Genomic DNA, 16,810 nt, shown 5'->3' with positions numbered 1-16,810 from the left:
TGGGTCCCAGACCCAAATCTACAGATATTTGTAAGATTGTGGCTATGACCTCTGCATTTTCTGTCCATTCTTCTTGTAAATTATCCCACTCGTACTAAATAATCAATCTGCTTTAATCACAGCTATTCCACCTCTGTCAATATCTAGCTCATCCAAACTCTCAACTGCATTATGCTCTTGACATCTCTCGGCAATAACACTAGCTCACTCTGCCACTCTAGTATGTGGCAAAAAAGCTTAATCTTAATTTAACTGTATTAGTAAGTCAGCACCCTCCTCCATCTCCTGTGCTATATGCACAAACATAATTTTTTCTCTCTGGTCTGATGGTCCTGAACCTGCAATATTTGCTATTTGCAGAAGTGCTGTTTGTCTGCTGAGTTTTATAAGCATTTTGATTTTTTTTTAAATTGCAACTGTCTCTTGTAGCACCACTTCCCTTGAGAAAACTGACATCAAAGGTTAGTGTAATACTATTACAGCACCAGCAACCCGGGTTCACTTCCACTCTTGTCTATAAGGAGTTTGTTCTCCCCTTAACTGTTTTCTCCAGATGCTCTAGTTTCTTCACTCATTCTAAAGATGTAAGGGTCAGTAGGTTAATTGGTCACGGGTGTAATTGGATGCGGCATGTTTGTTGGACCAGAAGGCCTGTTACTGTACGTATCTCCAAATAAATAAATGAACACTAATTCAGTACTTCAGCCACATCTGCGCCCACAAGTGACATTCCTTGGTCCTTGGTCTACCCACTGCTCCTCTTGCAACCATTTTCCAGTTCTTGTGTCCATTTCACTCTATTTCTTTGGTCGTTATTAGAGCTTTGACTTAAATATCTATACTCTTCTCCCTCGTACACCTCCCTAAACAGGATTAGAAACTTCTCAATCTGAAAGCGCTGCCATTATTCAAACATGCTTGGAATGGCTGTTCCTGCACCAGTCCAAACCTGATTCAAGTATAGAGGGAGGGTTTGCTAACTTAATTGCTGAAGATTTGCAGCAACTTTCTGTTCTGTTGGTGGATTGGTTGTATTTGGGATGATGGCAGGGGGAGCCCCAGATGATTTGATTTATTTCATGGAGTGGTACAAAACTGATGTTTTCTATCAAGTTCTGGCCCGCTGTTGTGGCAGCAGAGGCTAAGAACTCAACAGGAAAATAAGCTCTACATATTGAGAAAGCAGTAAAGTTCATGGCAGTGAATTACATAATGAAAGTAAGAGGCAAGGAATTTATAGAGAAAGAAATAATTTGTACAGTTGGCCCTCCTCATCCGCGAGGGATTAGTTCTAGGACCCCTCATGGATACCAAAATTCGCGGATGCTCAAGTCCCTTATTCAACCTGTATCAATGCAGTGGACCTTAGGACCCAGTGGAACCCCAAATCTTATTTAACCTGTCTCAATGCAGTGGACATTAGGACCTGGCAGCAGCGATCTGAATCCAGAGTTACTGTTCACGAAAATAATCACAATCACGATTGAAAATAAAGTGGAAATAATAAAACGAACGGAAAGAGGTGAAATGCCATCAGTCATTGGAAAAGTGTTAGGCTACGTCAGTTAACGATCAGAACAATTTTAAAGGATAAAGTGAGAAAAGCTGTGCCCCGATGAAAGCTACAATCATTACTAAGAAACACAGTGGTTTAATTATTGGGTTTTGGGTTTTTGATTCTCCACATCAACCCGGCACAGTGGAGAGCGCACTTAGGAGCAATCTGTCACTGGATCAAACTCAGGAACTTCTGTTCCCGAGCCCGGCACTGAAACATATATTCTTAATTTTTTTTATGCATAGAAAGGTAAAATAAATGCTATATACGAAGACAAAAGTTTGACTAACTGACGCTAAGTAATACCGGATGTACCTGTTCCGACTTACTTAGTAAGAGAACTTCCAATTTTTTTCGATCCTGATCCACGATAACCCACGCACATCCTCCCGTATACTTTAAATCATCTCTAGATTACTTATAGTACCTAATACAATGTAAATGCTATGTAAAATAGTTGTTATACTGCATTGTTTAGGGAATAATGACAAGAAAAAAAAGTCTGTACGTGCTCAAACAACAAGTGCTGGAAGAGCACTTCTGGGTTTTCATGATTTGTGGTTGGTTGAATTTGCGCATGCGGAATTTGTGGATAAGAAGGGCCAACTGTATTTAAACAAAATGATTATGGAAAATTTCAGTTGTTCATTATCAGACTGGATCAGAAAAGAAATTTATTTTTAATTTAATTGCACTCAAAACTGCTTTTTCCAGTCAATGTGTTTCAGCTCTACCAAGGAAGGAAGGACCATCTTTCATGGTTGCAGAATCCCCGACTAAGAATGGCAGCATTTGGTAGATTACCAAACTATAACCAGTCCCAGTGTAAACACACGCTGAGGGGAAAATGCAGTGGTGCGGTAGTGTAGGGAGGTAAATCACTACTGTGCATTGAATTCTTTTCTACTTAAAAGACAGCTCAAGCTTGATATTAAAGATTATTATCTTGTGCAAGTTATTGAAAAAGGGTGTTTAATTCCAGTACATTATTGATTTCAAGTAATGAGGTGTAATTGTCTTGCCATTAAAATTTGTAGAGTAATGTGGGATAGAAGCAGGCCCTTTGGCCCAGTTTGTCCATGTCAACCAAAATGCCCATCTAAACTAATCCCATTTGCTTACATTTGCCCCATATCCCTCTAAATCTCTTTATCCAATTACTGTACTTGTCTAAATCTCTTTTAAATGTTGTTATTGTACTTGCGTCATTCAAACTGTCATCTGGCAGTTTGTTCCACATATGCATCATCCTCTGCAGTGAGAACTTGCCCTCAAGTCCCTTTTAAATCTTCCCCTTCTCACCTGTGTTCCCTGTTTTTTGATTCCCCTTCTCTTAGGAAAGGTTTGTGTGGCTTCATCCTATCTGCCCCTTGTGATTTTATACACTCCTATAAGGCAAACTCTGACTCCTGTGTTTCATGGAATAAAGTGCTAGCTTATCCTACTTCTCCCTAAAGCTCAGGCCCTCAACTCCTGGCAGCATTCTCATAAATTTTCTTTGCACTCCTTCCAGTTTAATATGTCTTTCCTATAACAGGGTAACTGAAACTGTATACAGTGCCCTAGATGTGGACTCATTTGTACAACTGAAGTACACTTTCTAACTCCTCTACTCAATGCTCTGATTAGATGCCAAAAGCTGCCTTCACTACCCTGTTTTTCTGTGATGGCATTTTCAACAAAAGTTGTATTCCTTGGTGCCTCTGTTCTACAACACTCCCCAGGACCTTACCATTCATGGTGAAATTCCTCCTAAGAATTAGGTTTATTATCGGTGACATCATGAAATGTATTGTTTTACAGCAGCAGTACACTGTAAGGCATAAAAAATTACAATAAATTACAAAATAAATACAGTGTGAAAGATGAATAATGAATGTCATGGGTTTCTGAACCATTCAGAAACCTGGTGGAGGAGAAGAAATTTTTCTTAAAACATTGATTGTGGGTCTTCAGGTTCCTGTCTCTATCTTTTGCTACCTGAGAAATTGGCAACAGTCATTTAACCAGCATATCTTTGGGATGTGGGAGAAATCCCACAGGGAAAATGTGCAGAATCTACTGAAATTTGTTCATAGGTTGCAGGCCCTGACAAAGTTTGCTTAATTTGTTTTTTATTTAGTTCCAGTAAAAAAAATGTATATCCTAACACTAAGTCCAAACTGGCTGACATTTTGCTGACTGCAGAGCTGTGATCATCTGCTAAATTCGCATGGTTTTCTGAGAGGAGATTAAAAACTGCACAGTATTTCAATATACTGTGCTTCAAGTATGATCCCATGAAAGCACTGAACAAATGTTGTAAGACTTGTACTCCACATCACTTAGTGAATGACAACATTGAGCTTATCGCATACCAACAAGGAGACAGACAGATCTCTGAAAGCCATTGTTTACTGGTTACTCTCAAGTTGAAAAATATTCTCCCTACCCAATTCAATAACTATGTTTGTTCATGTCATTTTTTGTGATGGAGGTCATAGGTTTATAAGATGTTTCTGGAGCAGCCGAGGCAAGCAATTTTGTCGAAGGCATAGTTTAGAACTGCGGTGTGACGGGAGTGAGAAATTAATTTCTAGGTTGGTGGCAGGATTGCCAGGAATCAGATTGCTTTATACCAAGTGGTGTCAGACTTCCTGAGAGTTACTGCAGGTAAGGTCACACATTCGAAGGCTAGCAACGTAAATAGATGATGAAGGACATATGGTCAAGACCTCTGCTCCACACTTGAAGGCCAGTGATATGGATGGGTGATGAAAAATGTTGTGGATGTTGGGCTCTCCCCACTGGTGGGCCTGAGATTGGATGGGTTCATGTGAGCAGGAAGCACAGGGGCCAGTCTAGAGGTCAGTACCAAAGATTGGAACCTAAAGGTCAATTGGAAGTTCTGAATTTAAAGCCCAATGGCAGGAGATCGGAGGCTTGTCCTGGAGTTAGAGGACTATCCATATGTGGGTGGCAGGAAAGTGTCTTGTTTTGCTCTTGTTGATTTGTTGCTTGTTTTTTGTTATTGTATTCTCTTGTTTGGCTGAGCATTGTGGGTTTGTTATCAAGTCAAGTTGCTTTTTATTGTCATTTCGACCATAAACTGCTGGTATAGTACATAGTAAAAACAAAACAACGTTCCTCCAGGACCCTGGTGCTACATGAAACAACTCAAGGCCACACTAGGCTACGTAAAAACAACACAAAAACTACAGTAGACTACAGACCTACATAAAGTGCACAAAACAGTGTAGGGCAGTACAATAATTAATTCATTAATAATTAATAAATAAGACAATAGGCACAATTGAGGACAAATTTCAATTTAATAATAAATGATCTAGATGTCAGTCTAGACTCTGGGTATTGAGGAGTCTGATGGATTGGGGGAAGAAACTGTTGCACAGTCTGATCGTGAGAGCCTGAATGCTTCGGTACCTTTTGCCAGATGGCAGGAGGGAGAAGAAGGGTGTGTGGTGTCCTTCACAATGCTGTTAGCTTTGCAGTTGCAGCCTGTGGTGTAAATGTCTGTAATGGCGGGAAGAGAGACCCCAATGATCTTCTCAGCTGACCTCACTATCTGTTGCAGAGTCTTGCGATCCGAGACGGCGCAATTCCCTAACCAGGCAGTGACGTAGCTGCTCAGGATGCTCTCGACACATCCTCTGTAGAATGTGGTGAGGATGAAGGGTGGGAGATGGACTTTTCTTAGCCTTTGCAGAAAGTAGAGATGCTGCTGGGCTTTCTTGGCTATGGAGCTGGTGTTGAGGGACCAGGTCAGATCCTCCACCAGGTGAACACCAAGAAATTTGGTGCCTTAATGATCTCAATGGAGGAGCTGTCAATGTTCAGCGGAGAGTGGTCATTCCGTGCTCTCCTTAAGTCAACAACCATCTCTTTTGTTTACATTCAGAGACAGGTTGTTGACCCTGCACCAGTTCATTAGCCGCTGCACCTCCTCTCTGTATGCTGACTCATTGTTCTTTCAGATGAGACCCACCACGGTCGTGTCATCAGCGAACTTGATGATGTGGTACGAGCTGTGTGTTGCAGCACAGTCGTGGGTCAGCAGAGTGAACAGCAGTGGACTGAGCACGCAGCCCTGGGGGGCCCCCGTGCTCAGTGTGATGATTTTGGAGATGCTGCTCCTGATCCAGACTGACTGAGGTCGCCCAGTCAGGAAGTCTAGGATCCAGTTGCAGAGGGAGGTGTTCAGGCCCAGCAGGCTCAGCTTTCCAATCAGGTGCTGAGGAATGATTGTGTTGAATGCTGAACTGAAGTCTATGAACAGCATTCGAACGTACGCGTCTTTTTTGTCCAGGTAGGTTAGAGCCAGGTGGAGGGTGTGTTCAGCGGTTGGGATGATACGCGAACTGCAGGGAGGGGGCGTAGCAGGGTTTTGATGTGCCTCATGACGAGCCTCTTGAAACACGACATGATGATGGTCGTTGAGGCAAGACACTGAAGACTTCTTCAGCACGGGGACAATGATGGCGTCGAAAGGTGTAATGCATCTTGTGGGCTGTCCTCAGCACATCCCTAGGTTAAATCAAGACACTTCATTACATGTTTTAATATACATGTGATAAATAAATCTGAATCTGAAGTGGCAGTTGCTTCTGACTTGTACCTTGTGGATTGTAGGTAGACTTTTGTGGTGTTGGGAGGTAAATCACTCACCTTGCCATACCAAGAATGTCCCTGGTATTCTTCCTTTCGACTTTCAGAAGCATATCCTGTAAGGCAGTGTTTCATGCATCAATGCTCTTAGTTTTGCCCGGGCCACTCTACTGCAGCATTTGATACAGGTTTGGGCAAGCATGAACAAAAGAGCACAACTTCAGAATGACTGCTCTAAGGATGAATTGTTTCCAAACATCATCATAAGGAAATTCTCACAAATTTAGAAATCAGTAGGTTTGGGTGAACTCTGGAGTTTTGTGTGCAACTAATAAACGCAGATTCAGATGTCACAGTGTGCATTCCTCCATGCCGTGTCTCTAGTCTAACCAGCTACTGCTTCAATGATCACTGTTCATCAGAATTTGAAATGTTTGCTACTAATGTAAAATATTCAGTTTTATTCGCTGTTCCTCAGAAAATCAAGCAGGTTTTGCTTGCATACATCAAGATCTCTAAAATGTTCAAACTTGGCTGATAAATGACAAATAACGAAATCACAAGGAAATCTGCAGATGCTGGAAATCCAAGCAACACACACAAAATGCTGGTGGCCAGGCAGCATCTATAGGAAAAAGCACAGTCAACATTTCGGGTCAGGAATAATGGAAAAAAGAGATAGTAAGAGATTTGAGAGGGGGAGACCCAAAATGATAGGAGAAGACAGGAGGGGGAGTGATGAAGCTAAGAGCTGGGAAGTTGATTGGCAAAAGGGATACAAGGCTAGAGAAGGGGAATATTATAGGACAGAAGGCCTTGGATGAAGGAAAGGGGTAGGGGAGCACCAGAGGAAGATGGAGAACAGGCAAGGAGTTAATGTGAGAGGGAAAGAGAGGGGGAAAAAATATATAATAAAAATAAATAAATAGGGATAGGGTAAGAAGGGGAGGAGGGGCATTAACGGAAGTTAAAGAAATCAATGTTCATGCCATCAGGTTGGAGGCTACCCAGACAGAATATAAGGTGGTGTTCCTCCAAATAACATTCATTCCAGATATCATTACGGGTTTGTCTGTCCATGTACAAAAAATGCACTATTCCAGAAGTGAAGTGTGGGTGACAGTCTGATCCACCAAGGAATTATTTGACAACAGTCAGCACAGCTGAGTCATAACAAGTACCATCTCTAAGAGCTTTACTGTATTCTTTTGAAGTCCAGTGGCATTGTCACAATTAAATCCTTCACCACAACTTCCTGAGGAGTAGAATACATTTGACCAGAAATAAGTAGGGTCATAGTTTGAAAAATATATTAGTTGCAATCGTGTACTGATCCCGGGTCTTTTGCAGTGAGTGATTGCCTCCTGACTTCTGGTTTTCCGCAGTCTGCAATGCACAAGTTAGAAGTGAGGTGTACTAGCTTGCAGTAGGAGTCAAAGCTCCTTGGTAGTGTAACAGCACATCCTCTATCATAAACATTTGCACCCTCTGCATGGCCTACTGCAAACAACAGCAGCAGCAGTTTCTAATCACACCTTGAAGGACAAGGACAGCTAGCAGATGGGATAGCAGCCATTTCCGTTGCCCCTCCAACTCACATACATCTTGCTTTGGAAATGTGTTGGTGCTTGTTTATTGTTGCTGGGTTTAAATTGTGCAACTTCCTCACATATTATCTTTACTGCCATTAGCAAAGAGACTCACTTGACTACCTCTAGGTGAGAAATAGATGGTGGCCTGGACAGCAATTTAGTCCCTTGACTAAATAGAATAGACTTGAAAGAAAGTGGGATCATTTGTAATCATAGTGCAATTGCTGACCACTAAAATGGGAAGGTTGCTCCTGCAGTAATGATTCTCTGGTTGATTCTAGAGCTCTAAGATGCAGAGTATAGAAACAGTTGAATAAGGCAGAGTAGGCAAGAATAGGAGAAATTTCTAGTTGATGGCTGGGTTTCGTCTCAATAGAATTGTGACCTGTGTTCTTGTGCTAGCTCCGGGTGAACCCAGGGGCAAAAAATTTAACAGTGTGATGGACACCAGAATGACAAAGAATAACATCACAGTGAAGGGTAGTAGGATGTACAGTAAAGATAACAGGATGACTAGGATTCGATAGAGGTGAGGTAAAGTTTGAGATAAACTGTAAGGCAATTTAAAATGGGTCTGAAGTGCAGTATATATGGTTATAAGCTACCAATGCAGGTTGCCATTCTTCATGCAAACAGTAACTGCAAGCAAATAGTGTTTCTGAACTGAAATATGAAAGAGAGTCATATAGTTCTGTAGTTCAGCACAGTCTTGTAGTCTTGCAGTGATTGCAACTGGCTCGCACCTCGCCTCAGGGTGCTACACCCTGACCTTTTCAATCTTGCCCAGTGCTTATATCTCCATCTGAACAACAGGTTCTGCCGCTTGGATAAATCTCCCTCTGAACATTGTGTCTGATAGTATTGACATGCTCTAGGGCCTGGAGCCGATGGCTTTGATTAACCTTTCACACTTTTCCATGCAGCTGACTGCCTCAACCTGCCTCAGGAATGCCACATTGAATTGCATCCAAGCCCAAAGGGAAGTTGTAGACTACTGTATTACTTGCGATAATTGTTTGCCAGAAAAAGTGTGGTTAACGAAGTATTTAGTTGCTATCTTTGTTTCGTTAGCCAACAAACAGAAGTCGCTGAGGTCACCAGCACCATCTTAAAATGTGTATCTAAGTTGACAGAGTTGTTGAATTTATTGGAGAGAGCCGAAAAGATGATTATCCTTTGTTGGGTAAACTTTTAGTTGACTGATGAAATACAATTTGATAGAGAAACTAAAAGGCTGGCGGCAGGAGGATCTTTGTACCAGAGAGAATAAAGCTGAAACCCAGAATGTTCTGAGTATCCCACAGAGAACTATATGGGCTCCTGTGGCAAACCCAACAGTTTGAGGAAATGAGAGGCATCAAAGCAGCTCTTCCTAAGTCAGAATGCTGGAGGAAAATTGTGTGGCTTTCATTTAAGAAGGAAGTGGTTCTCTGATTCTAACTATTTTGATGGGTAAATGGGAGTAATTGTGGCCTGTAAACTTTTATTATTTTCTAATCCCTCAATGACCTTGCCCCTTCCTGTGATTATTACCTTCTCCAAGCCTGGAAAGTTCTTGATTTAAAGTATGTTTATTATCAAAGTATATAAAAATTATACAACCATGAGATTTGTCTGCCTACAGGCAGCCACAAAGCAAGAGAAAGAGAGAAAAACAGAAATCATGCAAACGACAGAAGCAAGCAACGGCAATGCAAACCAAATTCAGGCCATAGATCTGAATTTCAGGAGCATCCAGAGTAGGCCCAAAGCCTCTGTCTCATTTCACTATATCAGTGAGATAAATTGCCACGAAGCACGGCAGGCAGAGAGAGGAGTGAACATCACTGAAGACCAAGCAAAATCTGCCCAACCCTCACCTCTGGTCCTGACACACTGTCTTCCCAGTCTATCTGGGCCAGTGTTTACATTGTCCAAACACTGGAATAGGTCTTGCATTACCCAGGCTCCAGTGCAGTGATATGCCCTGGGCCTAGATCTCACTGCCCATCCCAAAGCCATTCTCGACCTCTCAAAATCAGCTCAACGCTTAGAGTGATCCAAACTTGCACCTGGTTTGGGTGGATAGGCATTAAAACTCCTCACCAAATCAATCAATCCAGCTCTGACAGTAACACCATCTCTGTCTGTGACTCTGTCTCAAACACCAGCATGACTCATCCCCCAAATCAGCTTCGTCTCCGCTCGCTTCTTCATTGTTTGCGATGATAGTTTACCACAGTTTACTTCAGAAGAGGTGTTATTAGTGGTGTTTTTAGTTGAATTTCTTGCCTTTTGAACTACCAGTAAGCTGCCACTCACCTTCAGCAGTGCCATTGTAAACTGGATATCTGCTCTCCTGCATTTCTAGCCTCTTGCACATTTCCTTTTTTTTTATTATACTTTTCAGTGTGCCTTCAGTATCTTAATCCCCTGTCCTGTGTCTTGGAATTCTCCTCTTAAATCCCTAATCTCTCTATCTGGCTTTGTTGTTCCTTGTGGCACATCGGGTGGCAACCTTGCTGTTTCTTTAGCATTTGTCTGTTTTTTACAAGGCCAAGTTGCCAGCTCAATGCTTAACCCAGTACAGGTGGAAAACATGCAAGCAGCCGGCCACATTCGAACCTGGGACCACTCACTTTTATGTCTGGTGTGGATGCTACTATACTACCCATTGGCTGCTTGGCTTTACTCATAGATTAAAATCTATCTTTTGACCTCACCTGTTTGAAACTGGATTTTTTAAATGAAGTTGTATGGTGCATTTTACTATATTACATTTGTTCCATACATGAAGTATTTGGTTGTGCAGCTGCAGACAGAATAGCTTGACACAATTTCACTTACGGTCTACTTTATAGGAGTAATTGCTGATCACCGAACACACCACGTAAAGGAAACCACTGACCTGAAACAGGTGCGTGGGAGAACTGCCGAGGACACCCGCTTTTATCCTATCAATGTGGCCCAGCCTTTCCAGTTCACCCGTAAGTTGTAAACTTTTTTTTGAACATGCTCTACAGAATTTTTGCCTGTTGATGTAGGGACAATCTTATGGAACAAAGGTGTGTATTAAGGGGCAAAATTTTCTGAGGGATTCTTTGTTGTTATGTCCTAGTGTACTACAGTTTGAAAAGATCTGAAGGTTTCTCCTGGGGTCTCCTTTCTGCTAATAATATCAGTAGTTCTGGTAGAATTGCTGAAGATGCTACCTCTTACTGGGCTGTCCATAATGAAAGTGCAAATTCCTTGGCATATTTCATGGAAGACATTGAACTTGGTTATGGAAGGAGTTGACTTTGGTACTGTTCTTGAAGCGGATACAGCTCCCTACTGGAGCTGAGGGAGCTGTTTGAGCAAAAGTAACAGATGTATTTCCACCATCTGTTTGTTGTTAGTGGCATATCTGTGTACATGCTCAGATTTCACTAAGTGTTTTTGTAGATGTTGATGTTACAGCAGACCAGTCTTGTTGGTGTGTGCAGTAGTGTATCCGCATTACCTAATGTAGGGAAGGTTGTGTGGTGTTTTATATCATGATAGGATTAACCAGCACTTTTTATTATCCCAAGGCATAAATTTGAGCTGAGTGGCAGTAGAGAACACACATGTATGTGAGTATGCTTCATTAGCTGTTGGTTAAATACATAAATGAGAAACAAATCGCAGAGGTATGAGGAAAGTGCCATGTGATTCACAGGACTCTCTTCTGAAGAACCAGTGAGGAGTAGAGAGACTTCTCTCATTCATTTCTCAGGAAGTGGCTGATGCTGTCATTGACTGCTGTTGAAGTGATTGGCATACTAAGCCAGTCAGAGTGCCAACCATTCTGTTGGCGTGGATCCTTCTGGACTGAGAAAGGTGATTGACTTCCCTAAGTGAGTCTTTTAACAATCCCATCACTAATAGCTTTTTGTTCAGATTGGTTCTCCCTGGTGAAATGATATGATGCTGTGGGCGTAGATATGATGTACTCCTTAAATTCTGTTGCGGGCGTTTCATTACAATACAGAATTCATGCTATCAATTTGGTCTTGTCAACAGGTAAGTGTCCAACAGGCTGGCATCATTATGAGGGCACAGCAAGCTGTTACCGAGTGTATTCGAACAGCGAGGATTATTGGGATGCTGTCCAGACATGTCAACGAGTGAATGGATCATTAGCCACATTCACTACTGATCAAGAGCTGCGGTTTATACTAGCTGAAGAATGGGACCTAGAGGAACGGCCCTTAAGTCGCAAGGACCAGCGGAGGTGAGTCTACGGATGGGGCGGGGTAGGATGCTGGAAGAGGGAGGAGATGAGAAGATTTGAAGTAAGCATGTGCAAATGGAGTCAAAGAGGAGAATTAGGTGGGACAAAAGAGAAATTGGCACAACAAAAGAGGTGAAGATTAAGGAATGAAGGAATGTGGCTAGTTATAAAACAAACCAGGAGACAGAGTGCCAAAGGATAAGTTGGCCAGGACAGTACTTGCGTGGAGAACTGGACTCTCTGACGGTGGTGTCTGAAAAGAGGATGCTGTCCAAGTTGCAAGCCATCTTGCACAGTGACACCCATCCACTCCATAATGTACTGGTTAGGCACAGGAGTACATTCAGCCAAAGACTCATCCAACCGAGATGTAACTCTGAGTGTTGTAGGAAGTCATTCCTACCTGTGGCCATCAAACTTTTACAACTCCTCCCTTGGAGTATCAGACATCCTGAGCCAGTAGGCTGGTCCTGGACTTATTTCCACTTGACATGATTAACTTATTTAATTATTTACAGTTTTTTATATTGCTATATTTCTTCACTATTCTTGGTTGGTGCGGCTGTAACGAAACCCAATTTCCCTCGGGATCAATAAAGTATGTCTGTCTGTCTGAGAGTGGATGAGGGAATAGGGAAGACTTGTGTCAGGAAAATGGGAGCTTGGGCTAGACTGGAGCATTGTGCAGTGGGGCAGAGAAGAGCTGGTGTGAACTTGCTTTCTGGTATCAAGGTTTGTTATTGCAGTGAACAGTTTCATCATTGAAAATTGCAAGTTTATTATCCATCTGATTAATTGTTTACAGGTTCTGGGTTGGCTATCAGTACACGATAACAAACCGAAGCCACACCTCACTAGAGGGGCAGTGGGAAGTGGCGTATAAGAGCAGTAAGTATGCTGAAAGAGAAATTGATGTAAGTACCGCTAATGGTGGCTCAGTACACAGCCTCCTAACTCATTGACAACCTCTTGCTCTTCTGAACATGTATTTGTGCAGTATATGTAACAAGGAGGAATATCCCAAAGAACTTCATGGGTACATTTCAAACAAAAATTTGCCCCTTGAAATGTTTAAGAATTTGTTCAGATAAATGTTAGGAGGAAGAAGTGACAAGGATGGAATTGTCATGTAGGTACAATAGGGCCCAGTAGGACCCTGATAATCACTCCTGTATAACACCAAGGTGGAACAAGGCAAGGGGTTCGGAAGAAGGATCAGATCATTAGAAATTTGTTTGACATTGGCATGGAAGGCACTGGCTTCTATCTTGCTATTATTTATTTGGAGTAAAACTACTCATCCAAGCCTGTACTTTGGACACAATCAGACAATTCAGAAAGAGACGATAAAGTCAAGGTGGAGCACAGTGTTCTTGACAACAGGAAAGTGGGCAACTGGTTTTCAGATATTTTGAAGAGCAGCACGTAGAGGGGATGCCAGAGGTGATGGTGAGAGTAGCTAAGCAATGGCAGTTCGGCTTTTGTACAGTTTTATATATAACTGTCCATAGCAACTACAGTTTGACTAAGCTCAATGACATGCAGTCTTTGAAGGACAATGTTGCACTACTTACAGCCACCCTGGATGGAGTTGACTTGATCTAGCACAGTTGTCCTGGAGACCATTGCTGATGACATGTGGTACCTTCTCCCTGTGTGGACAGTTTGTCTCTCATTACCTCCTGTTGTTGGTTGTGATGCAAGCTACTGCTTCCCCCTCTCTTTGTTTGGCTTCACTACTCTACCCAGCCTAAACAGATCTCCATGGTAATAAGTTCAGTATTGCTCTCTTGGTACCGGCCAGGATGCAACCCTAAACCTGTGACCCAACAGTGAATGGCTGCAATATTCACCCCAGACCTCAAGCAGCCTCTGTATATTCTCCTGCAGTTCAGTCCACACTGAGCCTTGTGGCAATAAGATCACTATACAGTTGTAATAAAAAGTTCATGAACCCTTTGCAGTTATCAGGTTTTAGAAACAGAAACATAGAAAACCTAAAGCACAATACAGGCCCTTCAGCCCATAATGCTGTGCCGAACATGTATGTACTTAGAAATTACCTAAGGTTACCCATAGCCTTCTCTTCTCTTCTCCCTCCTGCTGTCTGGGAAAAGGCTCCGAAGCTTTCAGGCTCTCATGACCAGACTATGTAACAGTTTCTTCTCCCAAGCTATCAGACTCCTCAATACCCGAAACCTGGACTGACTCCTTGCCCTATTGTCCTGTTTATTATTTATTGTAATGCCTGCACTGTTTTTGTGCACTTTATGCAGTCCCGTGTAGGTCTGTAGTCTAGTGTAGCTTTCTCTATGTTTTTTTTTAATGTAGTTCAGTCTAGTTTTTGTACTGTCATGTAACACCATGGACCTGAAAAACATTGTCTCATTTTTACTATGTACTGTACCAGCAGTTATGGTCGAAATGACAATAAAAGTGACTTGACTAGCCCTCTATTTTCCTAAGCTCCATGTACCTATCCAGGAGCTCTTAAAAGACCTTGTCGTATCCACCTCCACCACCATCGCCGGCAGCCCATTCCACGTACTCACCACTCTGTGTTTTAAAAACAAAACTTAAGCCTGACATCTCCTCTCTACCTACTTCCAGGCACCTTAAAACTATGCCCTGTCATGCTAGCCATTTCAGCCCTGAGGAAAAAAACCTCTGACTATCCACATGATCAATGCCTCTCATCATCTTATACATCTCTATCAGGTCACCTCTCATCCTCTGTCGCTCCAAGGAGAAAAGGCTGAGTTCACTCAACCTATTTCCATAAGGCATGTTCCCCAATCCAGACAACATCCTTGTAAATCTCTCTGCACCCTTTCTGCTGTAGTTATCTCCTTCAGTGGTGATTTCATTTGTGCTTTTATTCCTGGAAACGTGCACTGAGCAAGCCACCATTGCAGTCAGTCACCTGTAACACAATTTGTATTCAGGCCAGGGAAGATTACATTACCTTTGTTACATTCATGTAGCATATCACTAGTTGCTGTTCTGTACTTAGGATTCAACCAAAGAGTTCCAGGAAAGTAAATATGAATTTGGAAGGCTGCTCCATGTGGGGAGAAGCGGGAGCTTAATAGTGGAATGCCTGTTTGGTGGGATAGACTAGACAAGAGTTTTTTTTCTATGATATTAAGGGAAACAGGGTAGAAATGTTGTTGTTTTGGCAATGGCACAAAGTCACTAAATTAGAGTCCAGCCTTTCAGAATAAAAATTAGGGAACCTTTGCACAAATGGCATTTGTTGCATATAAATCTGGTGATTAACAAAAAGTACAGAAGCTTGGTTGTGTGATGATGGTGGAAAGCAGGAATTAAATTATAGATCTACAAAAGAACACATGGGAGACATTCATCTTGAATTACATAAAAAGAAAGAGAGAAGGCACAATGGAGGCTCTGTCGCACAGTTCTAAAATGTAAAATGTGCAAAATGATTGCAAAGTGCGAAGGAAAGGGTGGAGAAGGGGTTGACATACATTCAGTGAGCAAAGTGGTGTTCTAGGTTGTAAAGCTACTACAATCTTAAACTCCTCCTAATCCCTATCACCTTTTCCTCAGAATTGCACAAGCCTCAAAATACACAGCACTTTCCTCTTCCCACCTAATCAACCTGTTGCCCTCCAGACCACCCTATGTCTCTGCCACTGAGATACCTCAGCATATACAATCATTGCTTCCTCATGTTCCTCCTACCACTCTTTCCCATCTATGACTTCTTGACACCAGGCTCCCACCTCCTTCGCATCTCCTGACTGCCATTTTGCACGACGTTCCAATCAATTAAGCCTTTCCATCTTTGCTCTCATGGCCCTTTGGTCCCTGCTCCCTTGCCTCTTTGTAAAGATGGTTTCATTTTCCTTCAGGTTCCACAGAGGTGTTCCTTCCCCCAGAACAGGTGCCAACGTTTGGAATGACCATCTCTGAGCAGGAGAATGTGCTGTGTGCTCAACTGCAATGTTCCCACTTCCCCAGCTTGCGGCACCATGGATTACATAGCTGGTATGCAGAGAACTGCAATGAGAAGTCGGCCTTCCTCTGCAAAAGAAGTGAGTGTTGTCTGACCCTGCATCTTGGAATCTGCCAGCCCACCAAGCTGCCAGTGTTACATTTCAGTTACCACGGGAAGGGGCACCAAACGATGAAGCTCAACTTGATGCGAGTTCGATCTGCCCAATTTCAGTTGCAGCTCAGGACAGAAGGAATGTTAGGCCAGGTTCTTATGGCTCATTTTCTCAAAGGTGGTTTGGGGATAATGTAGATCTTTGGCTTGCAAGTAGAGGGATGCTGAAGGGGAATTACTTCATCTATTCACAATTACTTAGGTTCTCTGGTTTAGTCTCCTGCTAAAGAGTGGCATTTCAAGGCCTTGCCTCATGACTTCACTGGGGGTGGCTGGGGTTCTATCCAGATAGTGTAATATCCATGTACGAGGTCAGTCAATGGATGCGGAATATCTGAAATACAGCAGGAAATACTGGATGTACTTGGTAAAGTAAAATAAGATTAAGATTAGTTGTATTTGCCTCATTTACATACAGTGAAATGCATCATTTGTGTCAAATCAAATTATCGATTATGCTAGGCAGCCTGCAACTGTTGTCATGCTTCTGATGCCAACCTAGGATGCCTACAACTTACTGCCACCTCAGCCATCAGGTGCTGGGTACTTATTGGTGTTCAATGTCTCGAATGCTTTCCCTTTAATATTCATTCAAATTCCTCTGTTAATTAATTCACTAGATTTGGTACATTTTTTGTTTTCTTTGGCAATGAAGAAGGAAGACGATATTTGAAGCCTCCTTTCAT

At 42.3% G+C, this 16,810-nt stretch overlaps 1 protein-coding gene across 2 annotated transcripts in view; it reads left to right on the top strand.

Annotated features, from left to right (window-relative positions):
* Window positions 1-16,810, top strand: part of dgcr2 (DiGeorge syndrome critical region gene 2) — a 99,047-nt gene that overhangs the window by 55,804 nt on the left and 26,433 nt on the right. For both annotated transcript variants that reach the window (XM_059983235.1, XM_059983234.1), the window contains exons 4-7: window positions 10,596-10,721; window positions 11,779-11,989; window positions 12,795-12,877; window positions 15,868-16,050. In XM_059983235.1, the coding sequence (XP_059839218.1) occupies window positions 10,596-10,721; window positions 11,779-11,989; window positions 12,795-12,877; window positions 15,868-16,050 (603 nt within the window). The remainder of the gene's footprint in view (window positions 1-10,595; window positions 10,722-11,778; window positions 11,990-12,794; window positions 12,878-15,867; window positions 16,051-16,810) is intronic.

Source organism: Hypanus sabinus, chromosome 10 (assembly GCF_030144855.1).
Source record: "Hypanus sabinus isolate sHypSab1 chromosome 10, sHypSab1.hap1, whole genome shotgun sequence".
NCBI lineage: Eukaryota > Metazoa > Chordata > Chondrichthyes > Myliobatiformes > Dasyatidae > Hypanus > Hypanus sabinus.
Note: the sequence above shows the minus strand (reverse complement) of the source record. Positions and strands in the feature narration are given on the sequence as shown.